The 22,312-nt window shown below is 37.5% G+C and overlaps 1 protein-coding gene across 1 annotated transcript in view; it reads right to left on the reverse strand.

Moving 5' to 3' along the window:
* Positions 1-12,629, reverse strand: part of LOC132114478 (protein patched homolog 1-like) — a 65,105-nt gene extending 52,476 nt beyond the window's left edge. Inside the window, exons 1-2 of the mRNA XM_059522614.1 lie at positions 11,976-12,629; positions 9,136-9,328 (exon numbers count right to left, since the gene is read on the reverse strand). Coding sequence (XP_059378597.1) covers positions 9,136-9,328; positions 11,976-12,143 — 361 coding nt within the window. The 5' untranslated portion in view covers positions 12,144-12,629. The remainder of the gene's footprint in view (positions 1-9,135; positions 9,329-11,975) is intronic.
* Between the last annotated feature and the right edge of the window lie 9,683 nt (positions 12,630-22,312).

Raw genomic sequence — 22,312 nt, forward strand, 5'->3', positions numbered from 1 at the left:
GGCACTTTTTATGACTGTGTTGCGGGCAGGATTAGCTGGATTAGACCCCACCTCAGAGAGACTCCCTGTGGTCGCACAGAAGTTTCTGTACAGGGTCATAGCAGCATGAAGTCTCTCCCTTGCATGACCCGCTCAACTCCAAGAACAAACCACAGAACACTGCAACCAGCCCTGTCAATGGCACACAGTTTCAACACCGACCGGCACGCTCGCATCTAAACAGACAAGCTGCCTTCCAAAGTATTTTTTTACGGCTGCAAAGAAAATCGGTTTTACACGTCAATTTACATAGTGATTCAAAAAGGTAGCATATCCGTAAATAGACTTGTAATGGCTCCATAAGATGACCTTCACCAATATCTTTTCCACCTTTCGCAGATGAGATACGAATGGTGGGAAAGAGGGAAAGTGAAAGTGAGAGAAAAAGAAAAAGTGAGGGAGAGAGAGAGAGTCCCTGACCCACAGCTGTAACACAATGCCCCCGAGCAGCCTGTTCGACCCCTGACACAAATTTTACACCACAGCTGCCATTTACTCCACACTGCATTACCATATGTATGGCCAGCTCTCCTCTAATTATGCTAATCACCTGTCCAGATCTGCACCACGAAAAATGGATGTATTTAGCAGGCCGCTGCCTACAAATACAGCTTACTGCAATCCAGAGATGTACATTCAGAGGGGCCTGAATGGGTAGATTTTTCCACATTGCTGGCTTCATTCAAGTCCCTTCCCCTTTAGAAAAAAACTATTCAGATGAACTGGATCGCACTGCAACAAAAAGCATGGGGAAAAGTGTGTGTGGGTTGGGGGTGGTACTGTGCGCACACCTACCCAAACATTCAGTGAGTTTTGGCAAAATAAGATATCACTGGGACATTTCCAATTAGCCAGGGTTTCAAAATAAATATATCATTATTATTATTATTATTATTATTACTACATGGCTCTCTGGAATAGAGCTTTCTGACTGGCTGATACAGGAGTCTGTGGTATAACCACCACTAATCTAAGTTAGCTAATACATTAATTAAAAACTGCAACAGATGCACCAATAATTTCCATGACTGTTTTATTCATCTGCTACAAATTTCATTATTCTAAAATCACTTTTTAAACGTCAATATCCCTCTTGGTTGCCAATAAAATACATTAGCGAACACTTTTTTTATACATTAACCATGCTACATCAGGCATGTTTTAACGTTTCAATTTTCACCACAAGTTTACTAAACCATTCCCAAAGAACTGAAAGGAAACCAGTCTAGGTGTGGGCTAAAGTATAACTTTGAGGCATCCCGGGCCATACAAACGAAGCATTAACCGAAACAGCAGATTGCAGAATAATGGCAGTTCTAGCCAAAACACATATAACACTTCAGCTACTACGTTCCCCCCCCCCCCCCTCTCTTTCTCTGAACTCCTCCACCCCCTCGGCCACAGAGAGAGGGAGGATGGGGAGGGGGAGGGCCGGACCACCCGGCATCCATGGCAGGACTCAGTGTTTACATTGCTGCGCTTCACTCTGTAATACATCTGGCATCCCAGGGCTGTACTCCCAAGTGAAGGTGGGTGGAGGAGGGGGGTGTCAGTGTGAGGAGCACAAACCAGGGGGGGGTTGGCTGAAGTGCAGTGAAACCTTTCAGAAGAAAATAGAAAGGGGAGTCGGAGAAAGTGAGAGAGAGAGAGGGAGAACGCACACGTCTTTTTTCCCCGTCATTTCGGGGTCTCTGTTTTTTGAATAACACGGAGTGGAGGTATGCAGAATATAAACACAAGAATTGGAGGGCTGTCAGGATGCCGGTTGTGGATGAGAGTTGCTCTATTTGTATTTGTCTTACCCACACTTGCGTCAGTTTTTAAACTGTTGAGGATGCCGCTGATGAAATCATGATTTATAGACAGTGTAACATATATTAATAAATTGTATATTTGAGAAATTCTAAGTATTAAACAAACTGCTTTGTCATTTTCCTCATATAACAGCTTTCCTGCTATAGACATGAATGGCACCTCAAATTGTATGGATTGTTTAGAAGAAGTGCTCTTTTGTGCATTTTGTGATCAGACACAACTTGGGGGAAAAATTGCTCAGAAGTCCCACAGAGTTACATTTAAGAAAGCACATGAGCCATATATGAAGCAGAATTTCAGGATTATAGAAATTTGATTATTTGATTAATGTGATAATTTGGTTTGCAGAGATCAATGCTTAATCTAGCTCAGGACTGTGTTGATGATCGTAACCCATTAAGGTATTTTAAGAGAGATTACCAGTCAAGAGTTTTTGAATAACGTTAAGATCTTTAATGTTTTTTTAAAGAAGTCTCTTCTACTCACCAAGTCTGCATTTATTTGATCCAAAATACAGCAAAAGCAGTAATATTGTGCAATGTTTTTACAATTTAAAACAACTGCTTTCTATTTAAATATACTTTAAAATGTAATTTATTCTTGTGATCAAAGCGGAATTTTCTCCAGTTTTCAGTGTCATATGATCCTTCAGAAATCATTCTAATATGCTGATTTGCTGCTCAAGAAACATTTACTATTATTATTATTATTATTATTATCAATATTTAAAACAGCTGAGTAAAATTTTTTTCAGGATTCTTTGATGAATATAAAGATCCAGAGATCAGAATTGATCTGAAATAAAAAGCTTTTGTTACATTATACGCAATACCATTCAAAAGGGGGGGGGGGGGGGGGGGGGTGTTGTAGAAATTAATACTTCTATTTAGCAAGGATGATTTAAATTGACAAAAACATTTATAATGTTACAGAAGATTACCATTTCAGATAAATGCTGATCTTCTGAACTTTCTATTCATCAAAGAAACCTGAAAAAAATATTCAGCTGTTTTCAACAACAACATAATAATAATGATAAATATTTTTTGGAGCAGCAAATCAGTACATTAGAATGATTTCTAATAGAAATATAATAAATCAGACGTTTTATTTTTGGAAATACAACATTATCTCTCAGAATACCTTACAGATTTATGAGAATCAAAGTTCTGAGATAAAACAAGCTCTTTATGCAAATCAAACTATCATGTTAATGTAGGTTTTTTTTTTTTTTTTGTCTTTACTAATAAAAAGATTTACCATTAACTACTGTAGCTCCACACTGGAGAAAATCACAGCTGCTTGCTTTAAAGTAATCTATTACATAAAGTGTTAAATAAATAAATTTGCTGTGACCTGACTGAAGTGCTGATTGCAGAGCTTATGTAAACATACACATAGCTACAATCAGATTCTTTCTTAAAGGGATACTCCACCCCAAAATGAAAATTTTGTCAATAATCACTTTGTTTGTCTTCAGAACACAATTTAAGATATTCTGGATGCAAACCGGGAGGCTTGTGACTGTCCCATAGACTGCCAAGTAAGTTACAGTGTCAAAGTCCAGAAAAGTATGAAAAGCGAATAGTCCATCTGACATCATCTGCCACAAAATAAAAATAATAACTTTATTCAACAATTTGTCTCCACTGTGTCTCTACAGATCACCGTAGCCCCATTTCGGATAATATGAGATAAACTGCGTACACTATTCTGTTCATATTCTCCAAAATGATGCACAGGAGACAAACTGTTGAATAAAGAAAAAGTTCACGTACAAAAAGTATTCTCATTGCTTAATAACATCACGGTTGAACCACTGATGGCAGATGTACTATTCTGACGATGCTTTTCATACTTTTCTGGACTTTGACAGTGTAACTTACTTGGCAGTCTATGGGACAGTCTCAAGCCTCCCGGTTTTCATCCAGTATATCTAAAACTGTGTTCTGAAGACCAATGAAGCTTTTACAGGTTTGGAACAACATGGGGGTAAGTGATTAATGACAACATTTTCATTTTGGGATGGAGTATCCCTTTATATGCTTTTTTTTTGTGTGTGTGTGCTAACATAAAAGCACTGTTAGTGTATATTGAATTAATTTTTTCACCCCTAAACGATTAACGAAAAATAACATTGCTGTGAGTCTATTGGAGCTGTTACACATGACAGCATTTTGTTGTCTGTAGTTTTGAAAAACTTTCCCACACTGTACTAGTTCGGCTTTGTTTGCACTATTGATTTGCATCCAAGAGAGCTGGTCAAACCTCATTATTGCAGTCCCTTACATTAGGTCATATTAGATCAAACGACTCTTTGACAACTAAAAAATACGGGCAACCATGTAGAAAACTCTAGCAACCACACAATAACACCCTGGAAATCACCAACACCATTGTGGCAGTAAGTTTTCCACAAAATGTAGAATCTAATCCATCTAAATGTAATAGGTATTAGCACTCACAGTTGCTTTTTACATAGTTACATAATTATTATCTCTATCTCTAATTTGAATACAATGTTTTTACATGAAGTACCAAGGTTTTAGGGCAGGCACGCAGACCCCAATTCTCCAAAACTGTGAAACCTTGTTCAAACTTCAAAGCTCTTAAAACCCTCAGGGCTCCACATGCATCCCTTACAGTTCAGCCATGTGTGTCCAAGCCTTCCTGAGCACATCCAGACAGAGAGAATTCCACTAGATCTCGATCTCGATCTCTTCACCACAACGTGGGGAGACCACATTCTTCAGCCACTTCCGTCATTTAAAAAAAAAGACTTCTTCCCAACATGAACTGCAGGTTATATACTCCTCCACACCGCAACTCTTAACCATCCTCGTGTTTCACTAGAAACCAGGGGAGGTTTGTCAATATGTCCACACCTGTTGAATGTAAAGCTATTTTCAGCCTACATTTCATGTCACATGAAAGAACTTAAAGAGTAAATATCTGAAGAGAGAAAACTAAATGGGTCTACTCATAAAACTCAATAAAAAACTTGATAGATAGCGTTAGTATCAAATCTGCACTAAAAAGAGCCAACGGACAAACAACTACTTAAAATATGAATAAAATCAACCCAAGTTACACATCTTAAATAATACCCAGATTAACTGCACATTGATCACTGACCTAATAAATTCACACTGCCCTCTGCTGGGTGTATAAAAACATCTTGCTGGTTTAATTACTCATTTATTACCTTTAAATCGATCAACTCCTCTTCCACAGGAGTGCTAGCGTAGCAGTAAACCTTCTCTCATCATCACTGGTGTAAGCTGGAACCCTTCACTCTGCACCCAGGTCATGTAGCCAGTATCAAATGAGCTTTTAAATAGCGGAGTCTCCCCTCGTTGACCTCGGGTCCTAAGGGACGCAAACTTGTGGCCCCAAACCTCATGCTACCCCTCTCACCCCCCACACAAGAGAATGGGACATCCCAAACCCTGATATCTCAATGATTTCACAGCGAGAGCGACCCCTCTCAAAAGTGAACAGAAGGGGAAGACACACAGGAAGGTGAACATTTACGTGAAACTGTTTTCATTCAATTCAGGCGGTCCTAGTATTTTCTTTAAAAACTAAGAGCCTGTGATTTTGAAAAGCAGAAAAGATGGCTACTCACTTAATCTCCAACTATTTTTTTTAAACATCCTAAAATGTCAGATACAACAATTCAAAATATACAAGTCAATGCCATTATTGATTTTTTTTTTTAATCAAATAAAACATGTTTTTATATTTATTTATAAAATAAGTATGAATATATTTGTTACTCTTTCTACACAATGTAATCTGAACAAGTCTGCTAGAGGTCCAAAACTCCAAACAAGCTACATTCATATCAGATTAGGGCTGGGCGATATATATTGATAATATCGGAATAATTTTGATGACGATGTAAAATTAGAAAATATCGTGAATACTGAATATTTTAAATTCAAGCATACTTTGCCAAAAGAACGCGGCAAACGTCCAAAAAAGCGAACATGTACGCTCCTCTACTACACGAACTCTCATGAGTGCGGTTGCCAGATATCAAGAGTTCAAATCGCCGAATCAGAGCTTCACGGTTACATGGATACATTTTCTTCCTGGTGTTTTGCTTATTTTTAGCAATCTGGCAACAATGCACACGCAAACGCACTGCCGCAAATTATCTGAAACAAACAAGAAAAAAAAAGCACTTATCCCAGTTTAATTATTTCCCCCAGTTTTTTTATTATTTAAATGCAAATGCAAACATAGAGATATATATATCGAATATCATTACAAATTTTTTTTGACAATATCGAGATATAATTTTTTTTCATATATCCCCCAGCCCTGTATCAGATCAGAGCGAGGTTTCAGCCAGTGACTCGAAAGCTATGACAACATTATCTACATCAATCATTTAACAATGAAAATCTGTGGAGCAACCAAACAAATTATAATGGTTGAAGCATAACAGCCCTCAATGGCAAGTGATGAAAGCCAACATGAGATCACACTGAATCCCACTCAAGCTGAATTTTAAGGGGAGATTAAGGGACACAGCTACAACGAAGGGTCACTTGGAGGTCGAAAGCCAAAGACTGTTCCAAACGAAACATAAACATGCATCCTAATGGACGACATCTCCCAGCGCAGAACCTGGCCGACCAGAACTAATCTATCCCTCAGCTGTGGAGTTTAATCTACACAAACAGATCTCAATTTTACTGCATCTGGAAGCTGTCATGTGCTTCGGCATGGGAACGACTGAGGTGTGAGTGAGTGTGTGTCCAGCAACCGACTTTCATACTTCATCTGCAAACCTCCTGCACTTCTTGGAAAGGAAATATGGAAGTGAGCAACAATGATAAAACTGCAGAGAGGATAAAGCTCTGCTTTAGCAATGTGTTTGCGATAAGCTTCACACAATACTGTTATACTGAGAATATTACTAAAGATACACTCCACACCACAAAGTATTTAGCATTAATGCAAACACTTCTCTCTCAAGGGGCAAACTGAGGTTTAAGAACCTAGGCTACTACTGCAGAAGGGTTCCAAGATGAGTCTTATGTAGGGTTGACCAAAACAATCTCAGAGATCCAGCACCTGCTCCATTAACATAGTAGCCTTAAAAAATCACTTGTTTCACCAGGTGGGACTGCAACTACGACTAATGTAATCTGAGTTGTGTGTAATGTATTTTTAGTTATAATTTAAAGTTAAGAAGTGTCAAACAGACTTAAGCCCCTTTCACACTGCACGTCGGACCCGGCATATTGCCGGAACATTGCCGGGTCGCCTTCTGTGTGAAAGCAAACACGTCCCGGGATTGATTCCGGCATTGAACCCGGATCGGGGACCTAGTAACATTGCCGGGTTCGACCCGGGACGAGTGCTGTGTGAACAAAAGCCAGATCTAATGCCGTGTCGAAGTGATGACGTGCGTTATCGCACGACTCTTTTACCGGCTGTTTTGAAGGAAGATCAACGTTCGCGACGAAAAAATATGTGCAAACTGTAATGAAGCAGAGATCAGTTAGTTCCTCACTTTCCGCGCTGACACCGAGATCGTTTGCTTGCTTCAGTGAAAGTATAACGTGCCTAACGTTTTCGACTCGTACATTACACGTCACGCTCTGATGTCACGTGTCGTTACGGGATCTTCACGGGTTGTGTGTGAAAGCAAGCACATATCCCGGGTAATCACTGGCAGTGTGAAAGTGCAAAATCTAGTGACCCGGGAACAATTGCCGGAACACTTTACCCGTGTATTTGCCGGAATGGCAGTGTGAAAGGGGCTTTAGTGTTGCAAGTCAAAAGGTCGTGTTTCATTAAGAACAACAGACATTTTCTTCATGTGCCAAATCAAAGGCATTTTCTCCAAGGGAAAACTGAGAAGAGAAATTTAATTATTTAACAGTATAAGAACAATATAAAAGACATTTATGTGATCAATTAGTGTAAAAATTTAGAAATGTAGAATTTTTTTCTGAGGTAATATTGCTAAATGGGTGCTAATTAAAACAATACTGGGAAAAGTCACATGACAGGACGTATCTTTTAATGATGTGGTTAATTATTGTTGACAATAAGCCAATTATAATGACATTATCATTACAACGGCCACCTATCATGCTCGAAAAAGGTTGGCAAATAGGACAGAATGGTCAAAATGGTGTGAATTTATAAATCATTATGGAATAAAATGCCTCACCCACTCAAACCTTACTATTTTCGACTTGAAACAGTGATCTACTGCTAAATAAGAGCTAAAAGAAAAAAGTTAAGTATGTTTATATAAATACAAAAATATTACAGTGCTAGTTGCATGTTTATAGTGTAAGGTAAACAGTGTTTCATGTTTACACACAGTTTTTGGTTTAAAGGTACATTATGTGGAAAAACAACATGAATTTATATAGGACTAATAAAACTAAATGCAGAGAGGCAACTGTCTCCTCATTTCATAAATCTATCACAGACTTCATTATCAGTAATGGATGAACATAACATGACGTGTATTTACAGTCAAAAACACACCGAAAGCCAACTCATCCAATTAAAATAACTTCATATAAAAATAATGATTGAAATAAAGATGAAATAATGATGAAATAAAGCCCTCATATCATCCATGGTTTTTCCAAAGGTTCTTTAAACTTCAGGAATGTAGATCAAAGCAGAACGGCCTGTTTCCCCCTCACCACCCCACACTATGGCCCCAACATCTCACAAGTGACTTATTCATAAAATAAAACAACTTTCTTTCACACTTTCTTCACACTGCCTATGCACTGTAGAGTGTGTCGGGTCTGGGTGTACGTTTCTGCCTGCAGTTCGCTCGGTTCCTGCTGTAACTCTGAGACAAATCTTGTTGGAAAGTTGAACGCTGTCCAAAACAGGACCACACACAGGCTCTGTGAGCAGCGCGGATCAGATTCAACTGCTGGAGGCACACAAACACACACACTTACTCGCACACACACAAAATGGCGGCTATTCGTGTTAAAAAACACTCACAGTGCTCTCTATATCATATATCCACTGATGTATCGATTTTAGAAGCAGTCGACGGACGCGCGCGCTATAATGTTCCATAAACAGATGGCATTCGTGCGCGCGAGGCAAATTCGAAGCGGAAAACATTCTTTACACGTTTAATCTGGATTTCTGCCAGATTTCTATACAGTAAACACTTCATTCAGCTTACATGACAGACCCCCACTCACTGCCTTTAGAATACACTTGCGGGGTAAAAGAATTATAAAGGCTTAAAGTACAAGGAAAACAGCTTCTTACCTTCTACCCAGAGTTTCTCCACGTCCGTCTCCAGACTAGCTGCCCTCAAGCCAACAGCAAAAGCTCCGAATATTAAAAGGCCCACAACAAAAAACTTTCCGCAGTTCTTTTGTATGTAACAGCCAAGTTTAAACAGAAGTCTTTGAAACTTTGCTCTTAACCACAGTGGCGCTTTCCTCCCAGTCGCCTTCCCCTACAAGACAAGAGAGAGCAAATATTAAACTCTCATCACCTTTTTAAAAAGATTAAACTAAATTCAATCATTGCATAGTCATGGTTTTTCGACTGATATTTAGAAAATATGCTAAAATGGCACTTAGGGGACTTAAATAACTGTATTATCAGGAATAAACTACTTTCCTCCTTTAAAAGTAATTGCTTGATATGTATTAGAGTTGTACATACACAATATCACCCCAAAAGTCTAAAAAGAAGCCTATCCACACTTTCAAGCACTATTTGTGTGGCAAGCAATTTTAACATTTATTCCTCGGAAAGTTAAATTTTTTTAAGTTCTTAATTTGAATTACTAATAAGTTATCCAATGATGACTAGTATTTTTTACATTGCCTACAGTAATAACTGTTTTTTTAAAATACTAGTAGAACTGAGACTTAGCCCTTTGCAACTAGTCACTATCCCAATAGTGACAAGTAACTTTTCTGTTGTTTCCAGTGGCAAATTTGAATTCTCTAACTACAGACAAGTATCTATTCCAGTATTACTTGTTACTATTCATTAGGTGCAAGTACTTGTTCTTTAGTTACAACTATCTATTCCAGTTGTTCTAGTACTAATTAAACAAATGCTAATACCTATTCATTAGACACATGTGTGTATTCAAGTTGATACAAGAATGATTCCTAATCTTACAAGTAAGTTTTTTAATTAAATAAAAAGTACCCATTATGACTAGTAACAACCTATGACAAGTTAAAAAAAAAGAGTCATATCTAGTCTTATAATTTTACAAGAATTACATACATTCAGTTCTTATTAATATGTGACAGAAAAGTTGTCACATATACTAGATAAAACTTGTCACATCTGAACTACAGATTATCCTTAGAAATGCACCGATTGCAAGTTTCTTGGCCGATTCCTATTTCAGATTGCTGAAACCGATTTTTGCAGATTCCGATTTTTTCCTTAAGAGATCAAATTGACAGGATATACAGACAAAAATCCAATTTTCTTCAAGGAAAAGTTTCATAAAAAAAAAAAACAAAAAAAAAAACAAGTAAAAAGTCAGTAATAAAATAAGAACAAATAAAAAATGCAAACAAAAGCAAAAATAAATGCAATAGAATAAAGACAGATATTTAACTTTGAAAGCTATGAAAGCATTTCAGGTTAAGTAGTATTTTATTAAGGTATGAAATACTACAGAAATTAAAGTAATCAAATGTCAAATTTATCAAAGGTAATTTCTGTAGTCTTCATTGTAAAAATTAAATACAAAATATTGCTTACCATTAAAGTTAATTTGAAAGTTAATTTAAAGTTAAGTTTTTTAAATGTATTCAGTCAAGAGCAGAAAGTGAAAGTTTTTTGTTCTTTGATTAACATGACAGATAGCAGCATGAATATTAGACTGCGGTCCCTTTAAGAGTTTATCCATAGACCCAATATACTGTTACACAACATAACTTCTCTTTATTTAACGTTCCTAAACTGACTGTGTTTAACTGGATACTCGCCAAGACAGGCATTTTGACATAGTTTTGTATGCATTTAAAAATTTTAGCACAGTTAGCCACTCATTTTGGTATTTGTGGCTCACAAGCTGTTTGACGCTGAGCGTGGCTTGTGCGCTCCACTAATATAGATCAGTGCTGGTACATGTTCTTTTGACCTGCGGGAATGACTAAAATAAAGCACAATACAAGCACCCTTTAACTGGAGCGAATGAGACATGTACAAGAGAGAGGTGGTCGTCGGAGTGAAGAGAATGAGAATGCGCAGCTGATGTGACGTTATTGCCTGTGCCTGTGATATGCACTGATTCCAATCCATGGTCAATCAATTGGTGCATCTCTAATTATCCTCAAGGGCAAATGCCACCAATAAAAATAGAATAGTTATTTGTCAATGGGGATTGTGAGTAATAGCAAAACAATGAGGACTATTAACTAATACATATTTATCACTAATAATACTGAAAAAGAATGACTACCTAGTAAAGCAATTACTAGAAACAAAAATAAATACCAGTGAATAAATGTTGAAACAGCTTGCCATACTACTTGTAACATTCACTCGGCTTTCAAACAGTACAATTCAAATGATTTATAGTTCCACGAATAACTTAAAGTTAATCTGAGTCTTGCTATAATGTGACAGGTTGCATCCTTTGGACACTGTATCAGGTAAACAGGTTACAATGTCCAAAGTCATGCAATATCGGAGATGCACGTGGGTCGCATAGCTGAAGGGACGCGTTGTGATGCGAGGGAGTTACGACAATATTTGTGAACGGAAAGAGTGCAGCCACATGGATCGTGCCTGAGCAGTGCGGGGCGAAAACTACTCCCCGTGGAGGTCCTATCTGAGAGGCTTAAATCAGTCGGTTAGGGCCAACATCACTAGACCCTTCGCTTCACGTTCAGAGCTCAGCTTGTCGTCTGACAGTTATGTTTACGATTACTGAATCGCGACAGATGGATATAACGGAGAACAACATGCAGCGAATCCCTCGAGCGGCTACAGGTTGCTTCCCGCATAGACACCCCCATCGGTGCCGTGGCCATCCCGTTACCTAGCGACTTCACTAAAGTTGAGCACTTTGTCAGAGCATTCCCAACAAAGTCCAAATGCAAACGGGGCAAACATGAAAGCACCTCTGATATCTGCTCCAATGCAAAGGCGGCATCGCAATAGCTCGGCCGCTGCAAATACTCCAAATCCGCCGCGGCGGTCCGATAGTTGCCCCTATTTCTCCGCGTTAACCTCGGCCGATCGGGGTCTCTGTTTTCCTGCTCGGAGGACACATTAACAGCCGAGGCCATGTTGCAAAGTCTGCGCCGAACGTCTCGTTATCCGCGCTAGTGTATTTCCCCGCGAGCGTTTAGTGATATCCGAAGAAAACCAAGTTTGTCTCTCGTTGATCCCAGATCCGCGAAGCACTTCATACTCCTGTTTGAGACGGCGAGTCAGAGTCTGCGCCTTCCATTCCAACATTTCGCGAATCTGGAGGTCTCCAACAATTCCCCACTTTCACGCCGTCCGCTGGAAAGTCCGCGATATCAGAAGGTGAAGGGGATACTGTGGAAACGTCGATCTCTCGGTGGCTGAAGCATTCTGTGATCTATGTGGTCCCTCCTCGGGCCGTGCGATAAGGCGATCTCTGAGAGATTCAATAGATGTGAATAAAAGATCACTCTCCATTCGGAGACAGAGGAGGAGGGGCGTGGCAAAAGCAATCGAAATCCCGCCTCCGGGGCTGTCAGAGGGCCGGGGTTCCTGGACTCTGATTGGTTCCAGAAGGGCAAAAATTACTCAGCAAACACGACTATTATTAGCTGCTTAGCAACAGCTCACCAAAGTAGAGAGACCACCCAAGCCGCAAACCCTCGTGTGTGCATCTCGAACTTCAGGGGAGTCTTAAAGAAGCAAAGCACACTTTCTGCAGAGTCCGAGCGCTGGGTCCGAGCGCGTGAAGAAAACTCCAAGAGCAGAAAATCACAGACGAGCCGCTGTCTGGTGAAGAGGCAAACGAACACTCGTGCCCTTTCTTTCTTTCTTTCTTTCTTTCTTTCTTTCTTTCTTTCTTTCTTTCTTTCTTTCTTTCTGTTTCATATTTTCTTTCCATCTTTGTTAGTTTTTTTTCTTTCTCGTTTTCTTATAGTTTCATTTTGCTATTTTTCTTCTTTTTTTCTTTTTTTTTTTCATATTTAGAAAATAATTGATGTTGCACGAACTTAGAGTTTTGGCCATACTTTGCAAAGCAATGCATTATCTGATTTAAGTTGTTAATTTCCTGAACTCAAGTTAGTTCTGATTAGTTTTAAGCAGTAGAGACAGTTTTAGGATTTTGCTTTCATAAACAGGAATAGAGCGCCACCTAGATTACAGAATTTGTGGATGGCCAAAACCTACAGTATATATATAGATGGGTTTATGTGTAATAATACATACTGCTTGTTTTCATACAGCAAACTTACAGTACATTCAACATACATTTGACATTTGTCAGACGCTGTTATCCTAATGTTATCGGTTCATGCATTCCCTGGCAATCAAACCCACAACCTTGGTGAGGCTCTACTGTATGAGCTATAAGAATGCAAAACACATTGCAAAAAAACATGATTACAATCAATAAATTATTCACATCCTGTGCCAAATTATAGACAAGAACTGTAAGTAATTGTATTCCCTTTCCCAGCTGGTCAGTTTGGATATTGGCTACATTGAAAGCACTAGCTCCCAGGGCAAAGGAAAAATGCAATTAATGAGAGTTGTCTTTTACAGTGCACAGGTGGGTTACAGTTTTGAACAAGTCTGTGCCAAAACATGGGAATTCCTTGTCTTGCTGCCCCTTTTTCATCAAGTTAATTGTATAAACATGACACAGGTTTTATACGTATATCACACATCACACACAAAATGTTTATGACTATTGAGAATTAAAAATCTGTTTTGCACCAAGCCGCAATGCTGCTCTGCAATACATCATAATTAGATTTCCTTTTCTTTACTGAATCTCTTATAAACACAAAGCACTTTATTCAACACAAAATAATATAAATATAAGCAGCTATATACAGTAGCACTATATAAACACTGAACGATGATTGGCGTGGTGATGTCGTCAGTTTAGAAACTATGGGAGGAAAGCCTTGACATGAGTATGAAAATGAGATACATCGTTATGAAGAATCCATTTCCTATCCCACCCCACCATCAGGAAATTATTACAGCCATTTTATTTTTCCTCCAGAAAGAAGAAGAAGAAAAAAAAAACTGGACCATTAGTCATTAACTTCCTCCGCTGGATTTTCTGAGCTATATGATCTGTCCTGAGCGCTGTGTTTCACTCAATCTCTCCCAACAGTCCTGTAGTTTGCCATAGTTCCCTCTACAGTGATGTACCCATGATTTTCCCATGTTTACCCGATAGCACAAAGTTGTGCTCAATCACACAGATGTGTTTGACAGCTCTGAGCACTTCTCTGCCAGTGTTTACACTTTCCAATTTCCTCTGCGATTGTGTGGTTCTTGTATAATCAGTGTGACACTAGAGAAAGGAGAGCACTTCAGATAAACTGCCTATTTATGTTTTCAGTGGGTGGAAATGTTTTGTTTGTTTTTTTGTGATTTAAATGTAATATCAACAAATCTTTATGTAATTTTTCGAACAATTTATTCAGAATTCTTTTCGGGTAATTAAAATCATATAAAATCATAAATCTTTTATTTGTGAAACAAGATTTCCATTTTCCCTAAGATGTTCCAAAAATTAAGCTTTGATCAAGGCAAATGTGATCCTGAAATTGACAAAAAAAAATATACAAGCAAATATATGTTTTGTTTGTAGTTTTCTGTAAATCCCTTCAGAGCGCCTAGGTCTCCAATGCCTAGATCCTGATCTATGCCTACTGTCTTCGTTATCATAATTTTCAGGCTTAAGTTTTGACCCTTCACATATTTAAAAAAAAATCTGAAGTATGCACTGATTTTGTGTTTTGTTTTTATTTAATCACCATAGAAATCTACCATAGACCCTTTCTGTTCCACCTCCGTCTGTCCTCAGCAGATCACAGAAACATAACACTCCTGTGAACATGAGATTGGATTTGTCCGAGTCTCCAAAAAAAAAAAAAAAAAAATCGTTCCATTCTCATTAGCATGAAGTGAGTAGCTCCCCAGTGACCCGGCACACAAAAGGTCACACATTTATTAAGTTATTACACAATATATTTCTATACCTCATGAGAGGTCCTTGGAAATCTCACTTCACAGCTGTGTGATGTTTTTCCCGCTTTACAGACTCTCAAAAACTATCTATAAGGACAGAACATATTGAATATATGATTTGCTTCACTATTCAAATTTGTATGCATAATAATGGATGGTAAAATCTGCCAAAAATGGACCTGGCAGTTGAATAAACTTACAAAGACTGTTTTAAAAGAAAAGCTCACCCAAATATAATACATTTCCATAAAATTTCCTCTGGCCATCCAAGAAGTCAAATCACTTTTATTCGTATAGCGCTTTATACAATACTGGTTGTGTCAAAGCAGCTTTAATAAGTTAAACAGGAAAATAGTTAGTCAATGATGCATGAAAACAATAACAGAGTCATTTTTCAGCTAAAGTCAGTTCATTGATGATTCAGTGATGTCATCACCTAGTTCAGCTCTCTTCCAATAGTGTCTGTGCAATCAGTCAAGTGTCCCCAACTAAGCAAGCCAAAGGTGACAGTGGCAAGGAACCAAAACTCCATCGGTGACAGAAATGGATAAAAAACCTTGGGAGAAACCAGGCTCAGTTGGGGGGGGGGGGGGGGGGGATCAGTTCTCTTCTGGCCAGCATGGTGTGGTTTAATTAAAAATCTAAGAATTGATCTCAGAGCTTAAGAGCATTTTCTACGAGTAATTTTGCAATCGTTTGTTGTTGTTTCACATGCGTTTCCCAACAATGCACTTAACACCGTTGCACGTAGCTGTGCTTTAAGTGCTACTTAGGAGTCACTATCCATTTATCAAGTGCTGAAATGTCACGTTATAGAATTGCTCTTAATTGTTGTATACTATAGTTTATTGACGTTAACCTAATGCTGTGTTCCAGACAGACAACTTGTATGTAATAACTATAACACAATACAATATAATATTATATTATATTATAGTCTATAATATTATACTTTACATAATAATATATAATATACTTTATATATTTATATATTATGTTAGGTAAAAAATGTTTGCCTAAATGCACTGTAAGTCGCTTTGGATAAAAGCGTCTGCTAAATGCATACAATTATTTAAATTAATTTATTTATACACAGTATAGAGAGAGAGAGAGTGAGACATTACTTCGGATCAAATACATAGTTAGTTTTCGTGCACTTCAGCAAGTCATTGACATATTTTTTCCCCCAGTCTTTGAAACATTTCCTACATTACTTATTTTTTCTTTTTTATTATTCTTTGTTGTTGTTGTTTAGTCATTTAATTTAAATGTGTATTTCTATATTTCTGCCATTTTAAATATTTCATTTATAAATTAAAAAAACAAAAATAAGAAAACGAGTCATAAGATGTGCAATAAAACACAATCAGATCCTTATATTATAATCACATTGTGCTTGAATCAAGTTAAAGGTGTAATCTTTCGATTGTCCAGCAGGTGACTGCATAAATCTGTCTTCTTACGATGCACTTAGGGCTTAACGATTACTCCAGAGCACTCGTAGATCTACGATGATTTTCAAGTGCTACTTAAGTTATGATGCTTTTGGGAAACAGACCATAATATTAAGATCAGTCGTACGATTGTTTTTACGAACTTCTTAGGCTTACGAAGCTTTTCGACAGAACACGGGCCTGAGTATTGAACCCATTATCGGTTTACAAGTCTGACTCTCTATCAATTAGGCGACGACTGCCCTGTGAGATGGTTCTTTAAATAATTATCTATAATCCATAATAATGCTTTTTCTACGGCGTTATATGTGTGCCTCAATCCTGAGCGAGTAATTGTACGTTTTGAGCACAGAGAACTATATTTTGTGCAAGCACATTACATTAAATTTTGAACAGAAATTAACAATCGCAAAATAAAATTAGTTTGAGCAAAGAAAAAACGATTCCGTGCTCAATAAATGTATTTGCTTGTTTGTTATTTTCCATATTAACGTGCAGTAATAACCCCTCTCACACAGTTTACTCAGGTGCTCTCTCACAAACTTTTTCTCTGCGCTCCTGTCAAGTCCCTCTCTCTCTCTCTCTCTCTCTCTCAACCTCTTAATTCTGTGCGCGCTCAACTCTTGACACATGCTCGCTCAACTTACAATAGCGTTACAAGTGTGCCACAAAATCAACCAATCGGAAAATTAAAGGTCAATTGTGATTGGCTGTTGGTCTTCAATCAAATCGCTAGTAGAACCAAAGCCCATCTGGTCCGTGTATGTTTTGATAATTTAATTTCCTATTTAGAATTCAATAACGAAAAAAAAAGGCACACATATAACGCCATATTTTTCCATATTAAAGACCATATTAAAGACATATTAAAGTCTTCTTTCTTTATAAGGAGTGCAGTTGTTCTTTTTTGGACTCTCATTCTGACGGCACCCATTTGCTGCAGAGGATCTACTGGTAAGCAACTGATGTGATGTTTAATTTCTCCAAATTCGTTCCAATGAAGAAACTGTACATCTTTGACGGCCTAAAGTTGAGTACTATTTCAGCAATTTATTTATTTATTTTTTCGTAAAATATTCCTTTAAGCTTATTATAATTGATCGGTTCAGAGTAAAATACTTCAGGCGTTTTGCTGCATAAAAAACAAAATTCTTTCCAAAAACAGAGTCATTTTGTATTGAATTATATGATGACGTGGCTCTCCGCAAGTACAGCTTGCGCCCAACTCTGTGGCTCTGAGCCCTTAAAGATCCTCTGTTCCTTGAAGCATTTTCAGATTGGCAAATATAAAGTAAACACAGCTGGCTGTAATATATGTGAATTCATTGGCTGCATCATGATTATTTAGGCCAAAAAAGTTTTACATATACAAACCTCTGCAGCTGACTGAGGTTTTCAGAGGCGTACTGTCTTTATAAAGAAACCTTTATTTATTGAGAAATGGTGAGTGTAGACTCTTTGAGGACAGGTTTGTATTGCAGTCTCTTGACAGATCTTTTTTCCTAACTAATTGTATTATTCTAAACTAAATCTCACTGTCCGGACACTGCCAATATTACATGTATCTGTTTTACACTTCAGCTATGCAATCTGTCACAGATGGGATGTCATTTATGGTTATGTACTTAATATGCACGCAAGCACCAAAAATGTAAGACTTGCATCATTGGCATTTATGACTATATGAGAATACGTCCTCATGTTAAATCAAATCTGATGTTTTCAGGCTCTGACTTATTATTCATCATGTTTACTATTACTTTTGACATATGACAGAGAGGCATCTGTAGTCATTTACCAGAGGCCATGCTTGGATTATACACTCTGGGACAAAGCATGAGCAAAAAAACACACTCCAGGCATTATTTAGATGTCATTGCTATCTCTACATCACAACGGTTTATAAAATATCAAGTATACAATGCAAACCTCTCCCACTGGCTTTTCAAATGTGTGGTGTTTATACACAAAAGCTGTTTTGAGGTCCAGTCAGTGCCTGCCTTGTAGATTTACAGCCCTCTTTCTTTATCACACAATCGCTGGTGACTCTGAGAGCCTGTTAGCACTTATGAAATAATTTGGGAAAAACACATCACTTACTGATGAAGTGATTGGGTGAGAGGAGGGAAGAGGTGCTGCAGATGTTGACATCCATATGCAGGTCTGCAGGGACCAGAAACCTGCAAGGTGATATTTTGATGGAGGTTTCTTACAATAAGACCATGCTATTTCATATCACACAGTATGAGTGTATGCTTTGTGTCCGTTTAGCCAAAGCCTATTCATTTTCAGACTAAAATATGAATGCAGAAAGACATGGGGTAAATTCTGAATGTTGAATGTATGTTCGGTGTGACTAAAAATCTACTGTCTTCCTCTTTCCTACTTTTGTTATAATAAACTGTAGTCACCTAACAGCAAAGTTTGTATAATATGTCTGCAAAAAGTAATTTGCAGGATGTCAAATGATGTCATAACAGCAGATGAATGATCGTGTGCCCTGGGAGATCTTTTAGGTCTATTCTCATGAACATTCATGCACTATACCCCTTACAATAATGCAAAAATAGTTATTATTGTTGTCGAAGGAACCCTCTGCGAATTACACTTCTGGATTCTGACGTCATAGTTCCCCCACTCTATTAGCACTTTTGGTGCACACGCATGGGTTTGCCGCATTGACCAACAGGAAGCTACTTGGTTTGATAGTGATTTCTTTGAGAGCAGTGCTACATATATCACTGCACTATTAAAAAATAGTATGCTAATTTCAGACCCTGGCTCGGGGGTGCGTTTCTCAGGCCTTTCTATTTTATTTTAACATGCACCTTGCTAAGGGTGAGAAGGATTTGGCAAAATCATGCTGCTTTAAACAAGTCCACTCAAGAAAATCTGTTTTTCGATCAATCATGCCCTATATTAAAGGGGAAAATCCAATGTGCATATTTGCAGTGATTTATTTTGCATTGTCTTTTTTTTTTTGGCATAAATTCAGTGGCATAAGAATGTGAGACAATGTGCGAAAGTTGGCTGTTCTGATTATAGCTACTTTGACAGCCTCATTCTCCTTTTATTATTGTTTTATGTAATAGCACAATCTTTAAAATATTTTATGTTGTGTTCCATGGAAAAAGAAAGTCATGCTTTTGGATGAGAGTGAGTGATGGTGATATATAATATATTTTTGTATGTACTGTTCCTTTAAATCAGACTGTGACACTTTCTTTGAATGTCATTCATCAGTAACTCTTACATTTTCTCAGCATTGCCATTCACATGATTTCTGCAATATGGCTCATTCTTAACCTCTGTAATCGTTTCTTATCATGGTGGGAGTGAGATGTGAGAAGATCTCAAATTAAGCACTGCAGATGAACATTTACTATAATGAATGGTGAAAAAAAGCACAGGAATGGACAGAAATGAAGATATGTTTCTTATCAAACTATCTTTAAAATCAACACCAGGTGCTAATCATAAACAAGAATACTGATGGTAATAAGAATTAAGACAGCCCAGAATAAATAAACTTCTTTTCATGTGCCTCAGGCCGGGTTTATCTCCAGTGTGGGGTATAGGACTGACACAGATTCAGTGGAACACCTGGAAAGCTTCACTGACGTACCTATTGTCTTTTGGTCAGATAGCTTACACAGAGAAGGCCGGTGCCAGAACTTGTTTGTATTATGAAAGTGATTATTCCTGACTGTCAAACACAGCATTCAGAAGATGTATTGCCACATGTGCTACAGGGGTGTTTGCACGTGGCAGCGACCGAGAGGAAAATCTTGGGAAAATAAACACTTCACACTTTTGTATTTGTTAAGCAGATGCCTGTCTTCTTTCATATAAGCTTTTTGATAAGCTAGTTCAAGTGGATATTTTACTTTTATGATTGCATTTACTTATAACTGGTTTCATATGATTTAAGGATCATGTCCTTGACAAGTTTAAAACTGACCATTTCTAGAGTAGATTTCAATTTTTATTCCCTGGTATACTTATATGTCTGAGTTCAGTCAGTTTTACACAACCAAAAGTCTAACTCAGTTGGTGTGTGTTTTCTTATGTGTTTATTTCACGTCTGTGGCAAGCAGGTCTTTCCTGAAATGTCAAGGATTGTTACTGACAGGGAGTTTAAAAAAAACACCACTCAGAATTATGGTCAGACTCTCTTGATTAACACAGACATGACCCAAGCGTGTGTTTGCATGTGTATGTATTTCATTTATCCAGTTAAAATGCAACCTTTTATAGTATGGATCTAGTCTCTAGAGTGAGGTTATCCAAGAAGTTCCAAAGCACCATTTAACAGTGTTTACAGTTCAAATACACACAAATGTTGATATTTATGTGCCTACTAAAGGATTAATCTAGAAATGGCAATGCTGTCATAATTTATGTAGACAAACACAGACATTGTTTTTAAATAACTTATTTTGTGTTTCACAGAAGACAGAAATGCAAATAGGTTTGAAATGAGGGTGAGTACATTTTATTTATTTATTTTTTACATTTGTGATACTGCTTAAAGCAAGTAAAATGTTTATTATACCATTTAAATATGCATATGTGTTGGGTATAATGGGTTAAAGACTCTTAATAACTGCTGTCAAATATAAATCCTCAAATATTTCTCGGAAATAATTTCTTATGTTCAAAGCTATAGACATGTCTGTGTTTGCATCCTCGTTTGGCGAATAGAGACATGTGGTTTCTCTGGTAAAGAAAAAAACATTCCTTTTATTGTGCTGGACTTTTTTCCCCTTTTGGAGCCCAGGAGGAGTGCAAGCTCCCCGGAACAAGCCTGGGAGGTACGAGACCACACACCAAGCTGTATTTAGTTTACCGCTCATAGGCAGAACATCTCTGCGCTCAGCTTGATTTCTGGTATCAGTGCTTAAACATGACCCGAAGCATGAAATAAACTTCTGAAAGTCAGTAACAAAGTATAATATTTGTTGCTTTATGACCACCCACATGAGGATATTTATGTAGCAGGTCACTGAGGCTGTCTTCAGTGACGTTTATGAATGTGTAACCATAATGCCAGTCACTGTGTGACTCTGTATTAGAGTTGCACTGTTTCAGTTGGGTCACATTAAGATTACTGTAGGACAATATCTGTATCAAACACAAAGCAGATACGGTTGATTGCTTGTTGTTTGCTTTCTCCCTAGTGGCCAAACAGGATAAGAAAAGAAAAAAAAAATTCTGTGCCACCCCTCAAACTTATCTTTAGTAGACTATCAATCAGAATATTGTTGAGCAGTTTTGGGTCATTGGATCATTGGGTCACTGTGTGCCTACTTTGATGTTTTGTTCTTATTTTTGTGTGGTAGAGCACCCACATTGAGCTTTTTTGCCCAAATAGATATGCACTCTTGGACTGTTTTCTGCATATTAAATATAAAATGTATCTTTGATGTTTTAATTTATGAAAAGTTTCTATAACAACACAAATACTGTAAGGATGCATGACAACATGCATACACACACACACACACACACATATATATGTAAACTTTATCTCAAACATTTATATAAATTACAAAAATAATTTGATATGTGCTCATATGCATTATTTACAGCTAGATTATACACACACACACACACACACACACATATATATATATATATATATATATATATATATATATATATATATATATATATATATATATATATATCCAATCTGTTTTGATTAGGCTGTGTAAGAAAAGGATTTATTTGTAGATGGGCCACACACAAAGATGAAAAACAGAGAGAGAAGGAGAGAGAGAGAGAGAGTAGAGAGAGTATCA

This window comes from Carassius carassius, chromosome 34 (assembly GCF_963082965.1).
Source record: "Carassius carassius chromosome 34, fCarCar2.1, whole genome shotgun sequence".
NCBI lineage: Eukaryota > Metazoa > Chordata > Actinopteri > Cypriniformes > Cyprinidae > Carassius > Carassius carassius.